General features: G+C 43.1%; 1 protein-coding gene across 4 annotated transcripts in view; it reads left to right on the top strand.

Annotated features, from left to right (window-relative positions):
- vps8 (VPS8 subunit of CORVET complex) overlaps window positions 1-20,441 on the top strand; it is a 681,049-nt gene that overhangs the window by 575,389 nt on the left and 85,219 nt on the right. Inside the window, exon 45 of one of the 4 annotated variants that reach the window (XM_069934260.1) lies at window positions 8,981-9,258. The exons of the other annotated variants lie outside the window; for them this stretch is intronic. Coding sequence (XP_069790361.1) covers window positions 8,981-9,079 — 99 coding nt within the window. The 3' untranslated portion in view covers window positions 9,080-9,258. Of the gene's footprint in view, window positions 1-8,980; window positions 9,259-20,441 lie in introns of those variants that run through there. 4 annotated transcript variants of the gene reach the window in all.

The following is a 20,441-nucleotide window of genomic DNA, read 5'->3' as shown; positions in this document are numbered from 1 at the left end:
CTAACCGCCATTTCGGGCTTGCGCATGAAAAGTATACTTTGATATAAAGTACACTGTTTGACCTGTTGTGTTTTTCCAGTATTGTGTTTTTAACTTCAATCACTGTGTCTGCAGACCTTTGTGTTTTACCACATTTAAAAGACATTTGGACAGGTACATGGTTTGAGAAGGTTAACATGGGATATGGTCGAACATAAGCAAATGTGGTTAGCTCAGATGTGCCTCTTGGTTGGCATGAACGAGTTGGGCCGAAGGGCCTGCTTCCATTCCTTTGGGCTCAATGACTGAGTGTAACTGAGGGATAATCTCAAGATCTGTTTTTGTTTCCATTGCAATTAAAGATTTGGAGAATTGTATCTTAGGCCTTTACTGAGCATTGACTGAGCAGCGTTCATCCTTCAGATAGTGTCCCCTCACTATTGACAACAAGCTGACCTTGAAATCCTGCTGTATGGGGAAACACGATTGTCAGAAGTGTTTGGTCCTCCTGCACCCTTGAACTGAAGTTAAGCCATGTTGCTGCTTTGCCTCATCATTGGGCAGAGGCATGATTCACTTGTAACTTGCCTAGTAAGAACATCCGAAACAATGCGATCTTCTCAGAGTGAGGAAAGGAAACTCTGTGGAAACTGCTTCTATGACTGCATATCCAACAGTTGCACCCTTATACCTTTATGTTTTGGGGAGCCTCCTGTCTCTAAAAGCCAATAAATTGTCTCCCACCGCCATGGCCACTTACTCAGCGGAGCTGTAGATGCAATCTCCTACCGGTATCTGGGTCCCGACACGACGAAGCTCACAACACCACGGCCACCCACCCCAACCCAGGCGCTGACCCTCTATTCACCGCAGCTCCTGACGTCACCACTGCTGACTCCAGCACCGGACCTGCAGAAGACGCTGGAGCCTTCCTCGCTGACTCGTTCCACGTGGCTTCTGACACAGACTGCATCTACACCCCTGATCTCTCTATTGGATTCCACTTACCTAACCCTCCCCCACTCCTTCTTCCCCTATCTCCTCATCTCTCCTCCAACCACCAATCTTTCTCCCTCCTTTCCTTGGGCTACCCCTCCTACCCTTCTCACCCTGTCTCTGTCTCCCCCTCCCCCACACACTTCCCTACCACCCAACCTCCCCAAAACTTCTCCCACTGCCAATCCCTCCAACCTCCCCAACTTCCCTTCTCCATCCTCGGACCTCTCCAACAGTCCCCCTCCCACCAACACCCTCCACCACACCCACTCCCACTCTGACCCTTGCCTGGTTTTTACTATCCTCTCTGACCTTCCCCTCTTGGAGGTGGAGCGCTCTATCCTCAGCAGAGGTCTTACCTTCATCCCCCTCCATCCATACCTCAACGTGTTCCGCCCACACCGTGATGGTGAACTCTTCTTCTGTTGCCTCTGCCTCCAGGCCCACTACTTCAGCTGCAACTCCCCAACATCCCCCCTAAGACCCTTCCTTCCACTTCAAGACCTCTTCTTCCTCCTGACCAACTGCCGCCGGGACATCAACCTTATCAACTTCACTACCTCCCTCTCCTACTCCAACCTCACCTCCACACTCTCCGCAACAACCCTAACCTCACTATCAAACCTGCAGACAGGGGTGGTGCTATTGTAGTCAGGCAAACTGACGTCTACCTTGCTGAGGCCAGTTGACAGCTCTCCTATCAATGCCTTCCACAGGACCCCACCATCACCCATCAATCCACCGTCTCCAACACCATCTCTCACCTCATCGACTCTGGTCACCTCCCCCCACAGCCACCAACCTCATTGTCTCCCATCCTCGCACCACCCGTTTCTACTTTCTACCCAAGATATATAAATCTAACCATCCAGGCAGACCCATTGCCTCTGCTTGCTCTTGCCCCATGCAACTAATTTCATCCTACCTTGAGTCCATCTTTTCTCCCCTATTTCCATCCTTCCCACCTATATCTGCGACACCTCACATACCCTTCACCTCCTCCAAGACTTCAGATTCCCCGAACCGGACCGCCTTATCTTCACGATGGATGCCCAATCCCTTTTCACCTCCATTCCCCACACAGAAGGCCTCAAAGCAGTCACTTCCCACCACCACCACCCTTCTCCACCTGGCAGAACTTGTCCTCACCTTAACAATTTTTCCTTTAACTCATCCCACTACCTCCAGATTAAAGGAGTAGCCATGGGTACCCACAAGGGCCCCAGCTATGCCTGCCTTTTGGTGGAACAAAACATGCTACAAGTCTACACAGGAAAGACCCTCCCCAACTCTTCCTCCAGTACATTGACAACAACATCAGGACGGCCTCATGCACCCATGATGAGCTCATTAATTTCATCAATTTTAAGGCCAATTTCCCTCAAACTCACCTGGTCCATCTCTGATAACACTCCATTTTCTGGATCTCTCTGTCTCCATCTCAGGGGACATACTCTCCACTGGCATTTATTACAAACCCTCTAACTCTCACAACTACCTGGACTACTTGACCTCACACCCTGCAAGGACTCCATCCCCTTCTCTCAATTTCTCCATCTCTGCTGCATTTATTCTTAAGACGAGGTCTTCCAATCCAGAGCCTCTGAAACGTCTGCCTTCTTCCACAAACGTGGCTTTCCCTCCACCACTATTAACTTGGCCCTCACCTGCATCTCCCCTCATTCCCTGCTCATCTGCCCTAGCCCCCCCACCCCTTGAAACAATTACACAGAATCCCCCTCATCCTCACCTACCACCACACCAAACTCTGCATCCAACACATTATCTGCCAGAATTTCCAGTACTTACTACAGGACCCCACCACCAGACACATTTTTCCTTCTCTCTCAGCCTTCCGTAGGGACCCTTCCCCTTCCCCTTCTCTCCATGACTCCCTTGTACACTCTTACCTCCCCACCCAACAACCACCTCCCCCCCCCCCCATCACCTTCCTTCTATTGTGGTCGTGGTAGGTGTAATACCTGCACCCACACCTCCTCCCTCACCATGATCCAAGGTCCCAAACAGACCTTTCAGGTTAAGCAACACTTCACCTGTACCTCCAAATAACTCATACTGTGGCCTTCTCTATGATGGAGGCAGATTATGAGATCGTTTCGCCCAGCTTCTCCTCTCCATCCGCAACAAAAGTGACCTCCCTGTAGCCAACCATTTCAATTCTGAGTCACACTCTCAAGCTCACATGTCTGTCCATGGCCTTTCACACTACCCCACCCTGACCACCGCATATTGAAGGAACAACACCCCATTTTTCATCTGGGCACTCTCCAACCCCAGGGCATGAACATTGACTTCACTGCGTTCCACTAATCAGCTTGCCTCCCCCCCACTCCTCCCTCTTCTTGCAGTTCTTCCCCCCCCCCCGACCTATCATCTCCCACCCTCACCAGCCCCCCTTCCCCCTTTTCTTCAGACATCTCTCATGTTCCCCCACACCTTGATGAAGGGCTCCAGCCCAAACATTGGTTCTGTATCTTAACATTTGCTACATAAAGGCACTGTTTGACCTGCTGAGTTTCTCCAGCATTTGTGTGTTTTTTCACTTAACCACAGAATCCTGTGTTTTACCTACCTACCACAGCTATAAGGTCAGCTTAACCAAGAGTTAACATTATGATCAACAATTGTCTCTGCCTCCAGAATGAAGTTTCTGAAAGCACTTCACAGATTATCGCTGAAGAGAGAGGAAATGGTCGGAATTCTTAGGACATGGCCCTTCAGCCCATGATGTTGTGCTGGCCCATATAAACCTACTCAAAATACCTCATAACCCTCTATTTTTATTTCATTCATGTGCCTGACTTTTAAATCTCCCAATTGTACCAGCCTCTGCCACCAAACTTGGCAATGCATTCCAGGCACCTACTACTCTGTGTAAAAAAAAAAATGCCCCTGACGTCTCCTCTAAACTTTCCTCTCTTTGTAGAGATGTTCTCTGGTGTTTACTACTCTTGCCTTAGGAAAAAGGTGCTAGCTGTGCACCCTATGCTTCTCATGATCTTCTAGACCTCTTTTAAGTCATCTCTCATCCTTCTTCGCTCCAAAGAGAAAAGCCCCAGCTCTGTCAACCTTGCCTCATGATACACATTCTACAGTCCAAGCAGTATCCTGGTAAATGTCGACTGCTCGCTCTCTATAGCTTCCATGTCCGTCCAGTAATGAGGGGACCAGAACTGAACACAATATTCCAAATGTGGTCTAACCAGAATTTTATAGAGCTGCAACATACCTCTTGACTCTTGATTAATTCCCCCAACTAAAGAAGGCCATATACCATAACCCTTCTTAGCTACTCTATCAACCTGCAACCTTGAGAGATCTCTGAATTTGGACCCAAGGTTCTCCTGTTCTTCCACACAGTAAATACCCTGCCATTAACCATATACTCTGCCTTCAAGTTTGATATTCCAGAATGCATCACTTCACATTTATCTGGATTAAACTCCATCTGCCACTTTTCTGCCCAACTCTGCTTCCTGTCCATACCCTAATGTAACCTATGACAGCTTTTACACTATCCACAACACCTCCAACCTTTAACCTTGTGACATACTATGAGGCCATTTGGCCCATATAACCATATAACCACTTACAGCACAGAACAGACCAGTTCGGCCCTACTAATCCATGCCGTAACAAATCCTAGTCCCACTGACCAGCACCCGGTCCATACCCCTCCAGTCCTCTCCCCTCCATGTAACTATCCAGTCTATCCTTAAATGTAACCAATGATCCCGCCTCAACCACTTCTGCCAGAAGCTCATTCCACATCCCTACCACCCTTTGTGTAAAGAAATTTCCCCTCATGTTCCCTTTATAATTTTCCCCCTTCAATCTTAAACCATGCCCTCTAGTTTGAATCTCCCCCACTCTTAAATGAAAAAGCCTATCCACATTAACTCTGTCTGTCCCTTTTAAAATCTTAAACACCTCTATCGTCTCCCCTCAATCTTCTACGCTCCAGAGAAAAAAGCCCTAGTCTACACAACCTTTCCCTGTAACTCAAACCTTGAAATCCTGTCAACATTCTTGTGAACCTTCTCTGTACTCTCTCTATTTTGTTTATATCTTTCCTATAATTTGGTGACCAAAACTGTACACAGTACTCCAAATTTGGCCTCACCAATGCCTTGTACAATTTCATCAAAACCTCCCTACTCTTGAATTCAATACTCCAATTTATGAAGGCCAACATTCCAAATGCCTTCTTCACCACATCATCTACCTGAGTATCAGCCTTGAGGGTACTATTTACCATCACTCTTAAATCCCTTTATTGCTCTGCACATCTCAATAGCCTACCATTTAATGCATATGACCTATTTAGATTTGCCTTTCCAAAATGTAATACCGCACGCTTCTTTGGCTTGGCTTCGCGGACGAAGATTTATGGAGGGGGTAAAAAGTCCACGTCAGCTGCAGGCTCGTTTGTGGCTGACAAGTCCGATGCGGGACAGGCAGACACGATTGCAGCGGTTGCAGGGGAAAATTGGTGGGTTGGGGTTGGGTGTTGGGTTTTTCCTCCTCTGCCTTTTGTCAGTGAGGTAGGCTCTGCGGTCTTCTTCAAAGGAGGTTGCTGCCCGCCAAACTGTGAGGCGCCAAGATGCACGGTTTGAGGCGATATCAGCCCACTGGCGGTGGTCAATGTGGCAGGCACCAAGAGATTTCTTTAGGCAGTCCTTGTACCTTTTCTTTGGTGCACCTCTGTCACGGTGGCCAGTGGAGAGTTCGCCATATAACACGATCTTGGGAAGGCGATGGTCCTCCATTCTGGAGACGTGACCCATCCAGCGCAGCTGGATCTTCAGCAGCGTGGACTCGATGCTGTCGACCTCTGCCATCTCGAGTACTTCGACGTTAGGGATGTAAGCGCTCCAATGGATCTTGAGGATGGAGCGGAGACAACGCTGGTGGAAGCGTTCTAGGAGCCGTAGGTGGTGCCGGTAGAGGACCCATGATTCGGAGCCGAACAGGAGTGTGGGTATGACAACGGCTCTGTATACGCTTATCTTTGTGAGGTTTTTCAGTTGGTTGTTTTTCCAGACTCTTTTGTGTAGTCTTCCAAAGGCGCTATTTGCCTTGGCGAGTCTGTTGTCTATCTCATTGTCGATCCTTGCATCTGATGAAATGGTGCAGCCGAGATAGGTAAACTGGTTGACCGTTTTGAGTTTTGTGTGCCCGATGGAGATGTGGGGGGGCTGGTAATCATGGTGGGGAGCTGGCTGATGGAGGACCTCAGTTTTCTTCAGGCTGACTTCCAGGCCAAACATTTTGGCAGTTTCCGCAAAGCAGGATGTCAAGCGCTGAAGAGCTGGCTCTGAATGGGCAACTAAAGCGGCATCGTCTGCAAAGAGTAGTTCACGGACAAGTTTCTCTTGTGTCTTGGTGTGAGCTTGCAGGCGCCTCAGATTGAAGAGACTGCCATCCGTGCGGTACCGGATGTAAACAGCGTCTTCATTGTTGGGGTCTTTCATGGCTTGTTTCAGCATCATGCTGAAGAAGATTGAAAAGAGGGTTGGTGCCAGAACACAGCCTTGCTTCACGCCATTGTTAATGGAGAAGGGTTCAGAGAGCTCATTGCTGTATCTGACATTGCTCATTGCTGTATACCGCACGCTTATCTGTATTAAATTCCATCAGCCATTTCTCAGCCCACACCTCCAGCCTTCCTAAATCAACTTTTAATCTACGGTAATCTTCCTCACTGTCCACAACACCACCAATCTTTGTATCATCTGCAAACTTGCTTATCCAATTCTCCACCCCTACTTCCAGATCATTAATATATATAACGAACAATAGTGGACCCAGGACCAATCCCTGAGGAACTCCACTAGTCACCGGCCTCCAATTGGACAAACAATTTTCCACCACTACTCTCTGACACCTCCCATCCAACCATTGCTGAATCCATTTCACTACCTCCTTATTTATACCTAATGCCTCCACCTTTTTTCCTAACCTCCTGTGGGGAACTTTGTCAAAAGCTTTACTAAAGTCTAAATAGACAACATCCACAGCTTTCCCTTCATCAACCTTTTTTTGTAACTCCCTCGAAAAACTCAATCAGGTTTGTCAAGCATGATCTACCCCTGACAAAACCATGCTGATTACTCCCTATCAATCCCTGTACCTCCAAATATTTGTAAATACCAACCCTCAGAACACTTTCCATCAATTTACCCACCACAGACGTCAGACTCACGGGCCTATAATTCCCAGGTTTACATTTGGACCCTTTCTTCAACAGCGGAACCACATGCCCCACCCTCCAATCCTTTGGCACTACCCCTGTGACCAGTGACATCCTAAATATCTCTGTTAATGGCCCCACTATCTGTCCACAAGCCTCCCTGAGTGTCCTTGGGAATATTTTGTCCGATCCCGGAGATTTATCCACCTTTATCTTTTTCAACACAGCCATCACTACCTCCTTGGTTATCCTTATATGCTTCATGACCTCCCCACTATTTTTCTTTACTTCAACTGGTTCAATATTTTTTTTCCCTAGTGAATACCGAGGCAAAGAAATCATTCAAAATTTCCCCCATTTTCTCACTCAGCCTACCCTACAAGGGGTCCAATTTTATCCCTCACTAATCTTTTACTTTTAAGGTACCTATAGAAACCCTTTGAATTTATTTTTACTCTGTCTGCCAAAGCCTCTTCATGCCTTTTTTTGGCCTTTCTAATTTTTTCTTAAGATTCCTTCTACACACCTTGTAGTCCTCCTTCAAACTCTCAGCTCCCTGCTCTTTATGCCTCTTGTACACCTCCCTTTTTCTCCTAACCAAATTTCCAATATTCCTCGAAAACCAAGCCTCCCTATGACTTCCAGCCTTTCCTTTGATCCTCACTGGGACATATCTACTCTGTACCCTCAAAATTTCTTTTTTGAATATCCTCCATTTTTCATTTACATCCTTACCTGAAAATATCCTGTCCCACTCAATGCTCCCCAAATCCATTCTTATTCCTTTGAAATTTGCTCTTCTCCAATCCAGAACCTCAACTTTAGGCCCCTCCTTGCTTTTCCCTAAAACTACCCGAAAACTAACAGAATTATGATCACTAGACAGAGTTATGATCACCATTAAGTCTTTGAACTTTCAGAGCATTCCTGTCAGTCCTATTCCTCCACTTATTCCCCTGTTACCCATTTTCTTTCCTGGGCCCCAATTCTTCTGCTACCCAACGGTACTGGGAGTGGTTTATAATGCACAAAAACTGTGTTATCTGTAAACTCCAGCCAATCTTCCTGACAATGAGTTCACAGAGTGAATTCCCACATTGCATCAAACATTTCAAATTAAAGTAATTGCTCTTAAATGAAGCCTCAGGAAAGACATGAATAATGTTGAAGTGTGTCTCATCTTCAAGTAACAATGCTTCATTAGTAAACAGCTGATTCTTCATTTAGTGGAAGTGTATTATGTGGTGGGAAAGCAGCTACCGGTATCTTTAGTGGCTGTCATAATGATTTGATGGGATTAGAATTATAATTTATATAAAATTTATTTTCAGTTCGTCATGCTGCTGTTGGTGGGGTGCCACATGACTCAGTACTGGGGCCTCAGCTGTTTACAATCTGAATTAATGACTTCAGTAAAAGGACAATGTTAATGTTTCTGTCCAGGTCTGCTGACAATGCGAAGTTTGGCTGCAAAATGAGGTCCCATGAGTGTAGACAGAATCTGGGAATATTTACAGACATTAATTTGGAGAGAAAGGTGTGAGGGCTAATTACGATACCTGTAGAATATGGCTACTTTGGGTCAGAAGAAAGGAAAAGTACAACGGCATTGCTCTCTCAGTGCATCGTGGACTGCTTGCTCTCTGGCTTCTGGACTTATGCCCACTTCTGCACACATTCAGCTGCTTCATAGCACAGGAAGCAAAAATCATTGGGGACAGTGAATTCAAGCAGGCCCAGGTGTGTGTGGTTTTTTTTTGTGTAATGCTCAAACATGTCTTTTGTGTTCAGAAAGAAAATAAGAACACAGATTATCAAGAGAGCTGGGGTATCGGAGCAAGGAAACCTTGCTGCAGTTGTACTTGGCTGAGAACTGAGCAAAACTGGTAACCGAAGATGAATGTATGTCCCATGGAATCTTATAAAATGAAAAATTTTGCTTGCCATGTATGTCATTTATAATGAGAAGTGAATATAATCTTCAAGTAGAAGTGTTTCATTAATAAAGATCTGATGCATCACATGTTGGCTCCACGGTTCAGCACATTTGTATTCCATTTTATTCTCCCCCTGTCCCATCGAACTCCCTCTCCGCCCCCAACCAGATTTTACCCACTCGTCTACACCTGGGACAATTTGCAGTGGCCATTTAACCTTCCATATCCTTGGGATGTGGGACAAAATGAGAACAACCCCACATGGACACAGGAAGAACATGCAAACTTAGACAGTGGCAGAGGTCAGGATTGAACCTGGGGCACTGGAACTGCGAAGCGGCAGCCATTATAGCTACACCTCTGTGCAATTCCTCATGCCTTGAAGGCCAAACAAGATAGGTGGTTCCTGAGGTGAGAGCATTGTCTAACAGAAGAGCTTATGGTTACTGATGTTCAGAAGATGAGTAAGTTATGATGGACAGGTTGGTTCCTTTGGCTGGAAATCCAGAGTTAGAGGTGCAGCCGCACATTAATTCAGACAAGAAATTTGTTCACTCAGAGAGTCATGATTTTTTTTGGAATGACGTACCTGTTAGACTTCAGTCGATTAAATATGTTGGATGAATATATAAATACTTTGGTGTATTTGGATAGCTGAAGCACAATGTTGAGCACTATATTTCTTGGGGCTTTTGATTGTTGAAGGGGGATAAGTGTAAGGGAGCGATGTACAAGTATAATGTACAAATGCGCTAAAATTCCCACTTGCTGCAGTCAAATAGGTACATAAGATCGCAACAAATGTATGCATTAAATTACCTCAATGTACCATGAGAATGAAAAATAATTGTATAAAGGAAGATAAATATTGAAAGTTGCAGTTAATGGAAAAAAGAGTGATGTTTCAACATTGCAGACAGAGTCTGGATTGGTCCCAGAGCAATGTTCCCTCTAATTTTTACTAGTCAGTGTGTGCAAAAATTTTATGTTGTGCAAATGTTTTTCCTGTGACAAAAGTATGTACGCACTGAATGCTTGTGCAAATGTAAACGTGACAATTGTACCTGCAGCAACCACTTCCTCTGCAAGCTCATTCCACATGCTCACCAGCCTCTTTGTGAAAAAAGTGTCTCTTGGGCCCCTTTTAATCTTTCCCCTTTCACCTAAAATCTATGCCCACCAGTCTTAGATTCTCCTATCATGGATAAAGGTCCGTTAATTAAAAAAATTAAAACTGATATGATTAAATGGAAAGATTTACCTATTAATTTATTGAGTAGAATAAATACAATTAAGATGAATATTTTTCCACATATACAATATTTATTTCAATCTATTCCGTATTTACTTGATAATATTTTTTTTTGAGATTTGAATAAAATGTTTAGGGAGTTTTTATGGAGAGGTAAATTTTCAAGAGTAGCCTTGAATAAATAAACTTGGAAATATGACCTAGGGGGACTACGTTTACCACATTTTCGAAATTATTATGAAGCAGCCCAACTTAAATTTATTAGTTCATTGATGGATTTGGAACGACCTCCTAGTTGGGACAAAATTGAGATGGCAAATATTTTTGAATTTGAAATACATCAATTTTTGTTTAAATGGAATGTAAATTTGTTACAGCAACATAATGTGCCTATACTAAAACATTTAGTGAAGTTATGGACAAAGAAAAAGAAAATGATAGGTTCTAGTGGTGAATTGTTGGCCTTGACTCCGTTGTATAACAATCAACTTATTTCTTTCTCAATACATAATCGAAATTTATTACATTGGAGATTTAAAGGTGTGGAAAATTTGGGAGATTGTTTTAAAGAAGGTAAATTTTTATCTTTTGATCAGATGAGGGACAGTTATGGTATTGATAAGAATTCTTTGTTTCTTTATTATCAAATTTGATCTTTGGTAAAAGATGTTTGGTAGAGATATGATTTTACCTGAAATGACTAAATTTGAGACTTTTCTTATGAAGGTACCAGAGAAGGATTATATTTCAGTTATGTATCAAATATTACAGGATGGTATGGATAAAAAGGGTTGGGATAAATCTAAAGGTAAATGGGAAGTGGAGATTGGTTTTATTTTTTCCGAGGATGATTGGTTAGATATTTGTTATGATAGTGTAACTAGACTGATAAATGCACGTTATGCAATGATTAATTATAATTTTTTACATCAATTATACTTAACACCTGAAAAACTAAAAAAAATATTGTTTTTTATGAATCAGATTTTGTTTTAGATGTGGTAATGCTGTTGGAACTTTTTTTCATGTGGTTTGGTCATATATATACAATCTTTTTGGAAGAAAGTACAATTGTTTCTGGAATACCTGTATAAGATTAAAATACCTTTAGATCCGACAGTATTTTTATTGGGTAGTTTGCAACCTTTGAAAGGTCTGGGATTAGATAAATTTTAACTTGCTTTTGTATATTTAGCATTATCTGTAGCGAAAAAATGTATTGCTAGTACATGGAAAGATACGAATATGATTGATATTAATAGATAGCATAATGAGATGAAATATTGTTTAATAATGGAAAAAATCACATGTTTCATGTGATAACTATAGTTTTTTATTAATAAGTGGTTGTTCTTCTTTTTCTTTCTTCTTTGGCTTGGCTTCGCGGACGAAGATTTATGGAGGGGGTAAAAAAGTCCACGTCAGCTGCAGGCTCGTTTGTGGCTGACCAGTCCGATGCGGGACAGGCAGACACGATTGCAGCGGTTGCAAGGGAAAATTGGTTGGTTGGGGTTGGGTGTTGGGTTTTTCCTCCTTTGCCTTTTGTCAGTGAGGTGGGCTCTGCGGTCTTCTTCAAAGGAGGCTGCTGCCCGCCAAACTGTGAGGCGCCAAGATGCACGGTTTGAGGCGTTATCAGCCCACTGGCGGTGGTCAATGTGGCAGGCACCAAGAGATTTCTTTAGGCAGTCCTTGTACCTTTTCTTTGGTGCACCTCTGTCACGGTGGCCAGTGGAGAGCTCGCCATATAATACGATCTTGGGAAGGCGATGGTCCTCCATTCTGGAGACGTGACCCATCCAGCGCAGCTGGATCTTCAGCAGCGTGGACTCGATGCTGTCGACCTCTGCCATCTCGAGTACCTCGACGTTAGGGGTGTGAGCGCTCCAATGGATGTTGAGGATGGAGCGGAGACAGCGCTGGTGGAAGCGTTCTAGGAGCCGTAGGTGGTTGTTATATTCAGAATATTTACATTTTGACTTACATTGATTAGATCTTAATATGTATGCTTAATTTTTCTTTATTTTTTTTCTCTTTATGACTCTCCTTAGGAGAGTTGGCTGAAAGGGGGGGTTCTTTTTTTTTCTCTTTTTCTTTTTTTTCTTTCTTTTTTCTTATATATATATATATATATATAAAATATTTCATTCATGTTTAGTTTATTGTTATATATGTCACTTATTATCTGTATTTTGAATGAATAAATAAAGTTTAAAAAAAAATCATGGATAAAGGACTATGATTGTTGTTGACCTTCACCCTACCCCTCATGGTTTTATAAACCTTTATAAGATACCTCCTATGCTCCAGCCTATTGAACCTGGTAATCAAACCAACCAGTCCTCGAAACATTCTTGTGATTCTATTACTGTGAATAAAGTAACGGCAGTGCTGCCACTGGTGTGCATGCACAGAGTGGGGAGTGAAATCTCAGTGCTCCCCGCAGGATCCAACCACCCAGTCTGACTGACTTCAGCTCTGTACAGGAGCTGACAATGGTCCATTTTAAAATACCATGACTGCAGGGTCTGGGCCCAAGATTGCAGCACCTATGATCGGCAGGGGTCACAAGGGAAGCAGAGGACTGGCGCAGGGCACCAGAAAACAGGGGGTCCACCCCAAATCCTCATGTGAGAAGGAGAAGGAAAGGAGATGACCCATGGGATGGTGACATTGGCAGCGGTCCATTGAGGGGTTCTGAGGCTGAAGAACTCACCATCTAGCTATTGGTGAATCAAGGCGAGGAATCTACCCCATGCAGGCTGCTGACAACTACGGTCAAGGGACACACATCAGGCTGCTTACAGCTGGAGATTGGCTGAAGGGACACCAGGTATCAGAAACAGGATGTGAGAGGGTGCTAGAGGCTTCCTGATCATGTCAGAAGTGTGCATTGGGAACTCGGGATGCTGATGGTTTGGAATGAAGGTCGTGTGGCTACAGGAGCACTGGATGCGAAGACATGCACATTCAGTGGCTCTGGGGGACTCTCTTTCACTTCTCTTCCTCTGACTCTAAGGGGCGCTGGGCAATTTGTTTCTGCCTTACAGTGGACTAAAGGAAATTTTGTGTAATCTCACATTTTCTGTTTTATTACATGACAATTAAAAAAATCTTGAATTCTTTTCTTTATCTTTTCAGCATAATTCCATCTTTTTTGTATCTGGGTAGCTGAATGGTGCACAATATTTCTGTATAAATGTCGTTTTTTTTTCTTATTTTGGTTTTTAATTTAGACATGCAGCACAGTAAGAAGCTATTCTGGCCCGCGAGCCTGTGGCGCCCAATTAACTTACAATCCCTGTACACTTTTGAAGAGTAGGAGGAAACCAGAGCACTCAGAGGAAACCCACACCTACACAGGGAGAGCATACAAAATCAGGACACCGGCGCTGTTGTAGTATTGCGCCAACCACTACACTAACCTTGCAGCCCATTATGCACAGAAATTATGCTAATTTGCATGTATGAACTTTAAAAGGCTAATCGTCAAATAATACCAGCTATGCACATTTCCAGAAAGCCAAGATAACTGCATCCTTGGTTAACGAAACTTAGCACTTGTGGAATCTTGAGAGATCAGGAAGGGAAGTCGCTGTATTTCAATCAGTGACCGACACTTTAATGCAGTAATTGAAATTAGATCAATCAATATTCTGAATCCTTGCATTTACATCCCCTAATTGTTGCTTGTCAATTGGGACAATTTTTCTTTTGCCACTGATTAGATGAAGCCATGTCACCTTTTACCATCAATTTCTCAGAGGATCCTTGGGTCTGCAAATCCTATACTGTTCTACATGAGGTGAATTGCACCAACTGTTTGCCATTACAGTGGGTGTATTGGCAGCAGATTAAACACACGTACAGTTGCTCCAGACTTTTCATGAGCTTGTGTGTATAAATCTACAATAATTAGAGAGTGATTTCTGCTTTGAATCAGCATAAATTGACAAGTCTTGTCAGCAAAAGTGGGTGAAACATTTTGAATGTTCAAAGGCATGGTTGGGAAAGTCGAGGACCAGAGGGCACAACTTCAGGATTGAAGGGTGCCCACTGAGAACAAAGATTCAGAGGAATTTCTTCATCCAGAGGCTAGTGAATCTGTAGAATTAGTTACCACAGGTAGTTGTGAAGGCCAAGTAATTGGGTGTATTTAAGTCAGAGATTAATAGGTTCGTGATTAGCCAGGGCATCAAAAGTTATGAGGAGAAGGCCAGGCAGTGTGGCTGAGTGGGAAAACGGATCAGCTCATGGTTAAATGGCAGGCAGACTCGATGGGCTGAATAGCCTATTTCTGCTCCTATGGGTTATGGTCTTATGGTGTCTATGTGGCTGTTCCTAACCTCAGGTTGTTCCAAAGTATATGAAAAACTTTTAAATGTCTTTTTAGATGTAATGTAAGAGTATTGTAGAGAAAAAAAATAATGCATTTTTATATCTCCAACTCTAAACAAAATCCAAAGAAATTAAGAGAAGTTATATATAGAGAAGTTATTTTGTGTACCAAAGATTATTTTATAATTGCATACAGTGAAACCTCGTTAGAACTTGATTCGTTAATCCGTGGAATCGCTTGTAGTGCGGGTGTCTGTGGACCCTAAACATTGATTTTAGGATCTCAGGCTAACAGTGGCCAACAGCCACAAACTCAGAAGTGGACTCTTGTGACTCCTTTACAAGATGTGTATGTTAATATGTGGAGTTTAAAGGTCTTATTATTGGGTTTGAGACACAGTTTTCTGTTCTCCTGCTTCCTGAATCATGACATGTATGCAGCTGTTCCGCGACTCGGCTGTAACACGGTATGAAATCTTGGTCCCCAACTACCACGTTCTAATGAGGTTTTACTGTATCATTATTGCTTTGCATTTTCTGAAATGGACAGGTTACTAACTTTTTCTGGTGTGTTTCATAAGATGGATAAAAGCCACAATATCATAGCCTTGGATTGAAGCACGAAAGTCTGCAGACACTGTGATTGTAGTAAAACACTGCAGGAACTCAGTAGATCCTGCAACATTCGCAAGAGGTAAAAATATATAACCAACGTTTCAGGCTTGAAAGGTTGGATATATATTTTTACTTCCTTGTGGACACTGAAAGACCTGGTGAGTTTCTCCAGCATTTTAATGTTATTAATGTCAGATCCTTTGACTGTTTTAAGGACCAGAGAAACAGGTCAATTCAGGTAGAAACAGCTCGCAACCATGTTATTGGGAGAGTGCATTCACAGACCTCAATGTAATTAACAGTACATTATGTCAAAGCATTATAGCCTGTTAGAATTCAATTCTTCAGTGTTCTTCAAACATTTTCTTTCCACTCACATACCATCTTAAGTAATCCCTATGCTATAGATGTTCTGAGACTAGTAAGAGATAACTTAAATTGGTATGTGAGTGGGGAAAACACGTTGAGAATCACTGCTCTAGAAGCAATTGTTACTGAAATAGTTTGCTTGAGAAAAATTGCCATTGGCCCATTTCCTTTGGAGTTATGAAACTGTGCACATAACGAGTCGATGAGGTACGATTAAAACAGCAGTTTTCAAACTTTTTCATTCCATTCACATACCACCTTAAATAATTCCTTACTAATCACAGAACATCTATAGCATAGGGATTACTTAAAGTGTTTTGCGAATGGAAAGAAAAAGTTTGAAAACCACTGATTTAGATAAACCTCCCCTGCTTATACCCTTAAGGGAATTTTTTTATTGCTCAATCTTAGGGCATTTAATATTTAGATCTATTAAAAATGCAAGGATATTAAATCTTCTTTAAAAAATACAATCTCATTCCCATTATGTACAGTCATTTCCATAAGAATGCAAATATTTTGGTTTTTCCTCTTTATGGACTATGGACAGTTTTACTTCTGACAATGGACAGTGTCTGACTCTGCAGCTGGAGAAAGGAGAGCGTGTGCTGAATGGAGATCCGGGGCAGCAAGCTGGGAGAGTGAACAGCTGTGTGGAGTGAGAGACGTGCACTGAAGTTGGTGGACTCTCCTGAGAGTCCACCAACTCCAATCAGGAGTCCTCTCCTCCAATCAGGAGTGCCAAAGACATGCACTGCAGCAGTTAAACCGTCCAGCATGCTGAGGAACGAGCTGTCAGTGTATTCATCTGGCAACTCCAGCAAAAATGCAGGAGGCTGAACTGCTCTGTTCATGGGTGCCAGCACTGCTGTTCTGACAGCAGATTTTATGCTCTGACTCCCGGAGTGTGTGTACGACCTGTGCTTCTCCAGTCCCCTTTCGAGAAGAGGGTTTTGTGAGACAAAAGTCACTTGGTATCACCCAAGGCTGGGTTTTGGTGGAGAAGACTTCGTGTAACAGAAGGTCACCTGGTGCAGCCCCAAAGAGGGTTTTGGGGCAACTCAAAAGAGGGCTTTGGAGGTTCAGACTTCGTACTAGTGTCTAGGAGGACTCTGTGAGAAATTCCCTTGTGAGAAAACTCCTGTATTCACCTGCCAAGGTCATAAGTCTGCTCAGTGACAACAGTCATCTCTCTCCACGTTCAACTCAAAGATCTGTGCTCATCTGAACTAAGACAGTAAAGTCTGGAGACCAGATTCTGTGAACTGTTCTTTTGACTGAGTTACTTGACGAGACTGACTTGGGGTTTTGTTTTGGGAGTTTATTTTGGGGCATTTGGGCTTAGACTGTAATGGTCTGAGTATTTTTTCACAGACACACTATAAATATCCATTGTTAGTATATGGTTGCCATAGAGGCTTATGTTTGGGTGTTGAGTTTATTGAGATAATTATATTATTGACAATTGTTAATAAATTATGCATCTTTCAATTGCTGCTGGTGAGGTGTTACATCCTTAAAATGTAGTCTGGATTTTATCTCATTTTATTTCAATGCCACAAATCTCTTTATGCTGCATCTTACATCATTTAACATGGACATTTCATTTGACATTTCACAAAATTCTGCCAAGTATCAGATACCAAGTGATCAGGGCTTCTTAAACAAAGTTCAGCAAATTTTGCTTGAAATAGCTACAGTGCAAAATTGAGTCCTTGTTTTCAAAATGCATCAATATAATTAATCAGACATGTGTGCTGTTTATTACAGTGCTAGACAATGGGAGTATCTACTGTACAAATGTCCATTAACTGCACCTGCAGCTTTAGACCAAAAGATGTATATACATTTATCAGCTCTGACTACAAACGTATTACAGATGTGTTGTGAAGGCTGGAAGCCAACTATTTATCCCAGTTCCTGAAGCAGCAAATATTGCACAACTTCGCAGCCATAAAGATCAGAGTCCGCTTTTAAATCTCTTCTCTCACAAAGGACACTTTTATTGCAATAATTCTGATTCGGGTTGAAGAATAAAGTTGTGGCTGGGCAACATATCTTGGTTGGGGCCAAAGAAAATCATCGTGAACTTTCCCGCATTTAGTTTGAGGGACTTTAGCATAGTTTCTGGCCTGCAATCAACACCCCCAGTCACTCTAAGGTTGAACTTCTGGTAATGTCATGTTTTCTGACAACGCAAAAGATGCCTATTCCAGCTATTGAGCCTTTTCTGGCTCTCAGAGTATTCCCATCATCACCAGTGCCTCACTTATTTCCCTTTCTCATTGCCAATCAAACCCCAATGATTCTCCTCCCAAGGAGAGTTACAAGCCAAGGCTGGTGGGCTGCAAGTTATCCCCTTGCAGCATCAAAGGCTGAGAAAGCCTTTGTAAAATCAAGAGAGGCACCAATAAGCCTTTTCCTCAGGACAGGAGAATCCGATGGACACTGCTTTAATGCAAGAGGAGAAATATTTTAAAAGGACCTGAGGAGCACCTTCTTTACAAGCTACCGAAGGATGTGGAAGAGGAGAATACAGTTGTAACCTTCAAAAGGCAACTAGACAGGTAGATAGATAGGAAAGGTTTCGAGGGATATGAGCCAAAGGCAAATGTGACTAGCTCAGGTAGCATAGACAAGTTGGGCTGAATATTCAATATATTCTATAGCTCCATGGCTCAATTACCACCACTCACCAAAACTAGGGACAATTTGCAGAGGTCAAATGACAGAAACCTGTTAATGGTCAGGGGCCAGTTTATAGAACAATTGATGGAATCCAGTTAATCAGCAGCACGGTTAACATAGCGCCTGAACCGGAGGGGGACCAATATCCTTGTGGGAAGGCTTGCTCATGCCGCTCTGGTGGTGTGGCGGTAGCAGGGGCGGGGGCGGCAGGGGGGGGGTGCTTGATCTAGATTTGCAGGGAAATGAGAACCACAGCCCCAGAGCAGATGGAGTGGTTGTGGTAAAAGATGATGTTAAGCCTGCAAAGCAAGAAATAGAAAGTTTGAGCATGGTGGTAATAATGCTCTGTGCTGTGTCTATTTCAATGCAACCGTATTGTAGGAAAGGTGGGTGAGCTTAGAGCATGGGTCAGCATGTGGCATTAATGATATGTGATCATTAATGAGACTTGGTTGCAGGAGGGGCAGGACTGGTAGAGCAATATTCTGGGGTTTTGTTGTTTCAGGCATGATGGAGAGGGAGGGATGAAAGGAAGAGAATGGCTTTGCTAATCAGGTAAAATATCAAGACAGGACAGCCTCGAGGGATCCTGAATTGAGGCTATGTGGGTGGATCTGAGGAATGAGAAAGGGACGAACTAATTTGTGAGATTATGTTATGGGCCACCCAATGGTCAATTGGAATTGGAGGAGCAGATTTGTGACAGTCGGAGATTTTTAACTTTCCACATATTTACTGGGACTGTCACGTTGTAAAAGGGCTGGAAGGGTTAGACTTTGGCCAATGTATTCAGAAAAGCTTCCTTAATCAATATATAAAAAATACCAGCTACTTTTCTATCAGGGAATGAGACAGGGCAACATTTAGGATTAAGTGATCATATTGCCATTACTTTCAAGGTTATTATGGAAAGGGATAGGTCTGGTCCTCATGTTGAGAATCTAAATTGGAGAAATGCCGAAAGAAAAGATTTGGCAAGTATGGATTGGGACAGGTTACTTTCTGGAAAAGTGTGTTTGGTAAGTAGGAGGCCTTTGAAGGTAAAAGTTTGAGAATACAGAGTTGGTCCAAATTCAGACTTCAGATTTATTGTCATCAGTACATGACATCACATACAACACTAATATTATTTTTTATCTGCAGGCGAGGCAGAATTACCACTTACTGGTAATGCAAAAAAAAGTATTCAATATACACATGTAAACAAATAAAGAAATGCAAGCAAACTGACTGTGCAATACAGAAAGAAAAAAAATTAATGAAGAGCAAAAGAGTCCCTGATTGAGTTTGTTGTTGAGGAGCCTATGGTGGAGGGTAGGAGCTGTTCCTGAACCTGGTGGGGCGAGTCTTGTGGTACCTATAGCAGCGAGAACGGACCATGTGCTGGGTAATGTGGATCCTTAATGATTGCTACTGCTCTCCGATGGCAACATTCCCTGTAGATGCGCTCGATGGTGGGGAGGGTTTTGGCTATGAAGTCCTGGGCTGTGTCCACTACCTTTATGCAGGGCTTTACGCTTATGTCCTGGGCTGTGTCCACTACCTTTATGCAGGGCTTTACACTTAAGGGTATTGGTGTCTCCGTACCAGAATGTGATGCAGCTGGTCAGCGTATTTTCCGCCACACCTTTGTAGAAATTTGTCGGGGTTTCTGATGTAATACCAAAGCGCCGCAAAATCCTGAGGAAGTAGAGGTGCTGACGTGTTTTCTTCACAATGCCCTTAGTGTGTTGTGTCCAGGAAAGACCCTCCGAGATGGTGAGTCCCTAGAACTTAAATTTGCTCATCCTCTTCACCTCTGTTCCCCCAATGATCACTGGATCGTACACCTCTGGTTTTCCCTTCCTGAAGTCAACAATCAGCTCCTTGGTTTTGGTGACATGGAGTGTGAGGTTGTTATTGGTGCACCTTTCAGTCAAGTTTTGGATTACCATACTGTAAGCTGGCTCATTGCCCCTTTTTATACAACCCACTACTGTGGTATCAATAGCGAATTTGTAGATAATGTCATTCCGAGTCTCACGTCATAGGTGTTAAGCAAATTGAGCAATGGTGA

This window comes from Narcine bancroftii, chromosome 4, assembly GCF_036971445.1.
Source record: "Narcine bancroftii isolate sNarBan1 chromosome 4, sNarBan1.hap1, whole genome shotgun sequence".
Lineage (NCBI taxonomy): Eukaryota > Metazoa > Chordata > Chondrichthyes > Torpediniformes > Narcinidae > Narcine > Narcine bancroftii.
The sequence above is the reverse complement of the archived record's forward strand: the minus strand, read 5'-3'. Positions and strand labels throughout refer to the sequence as shown.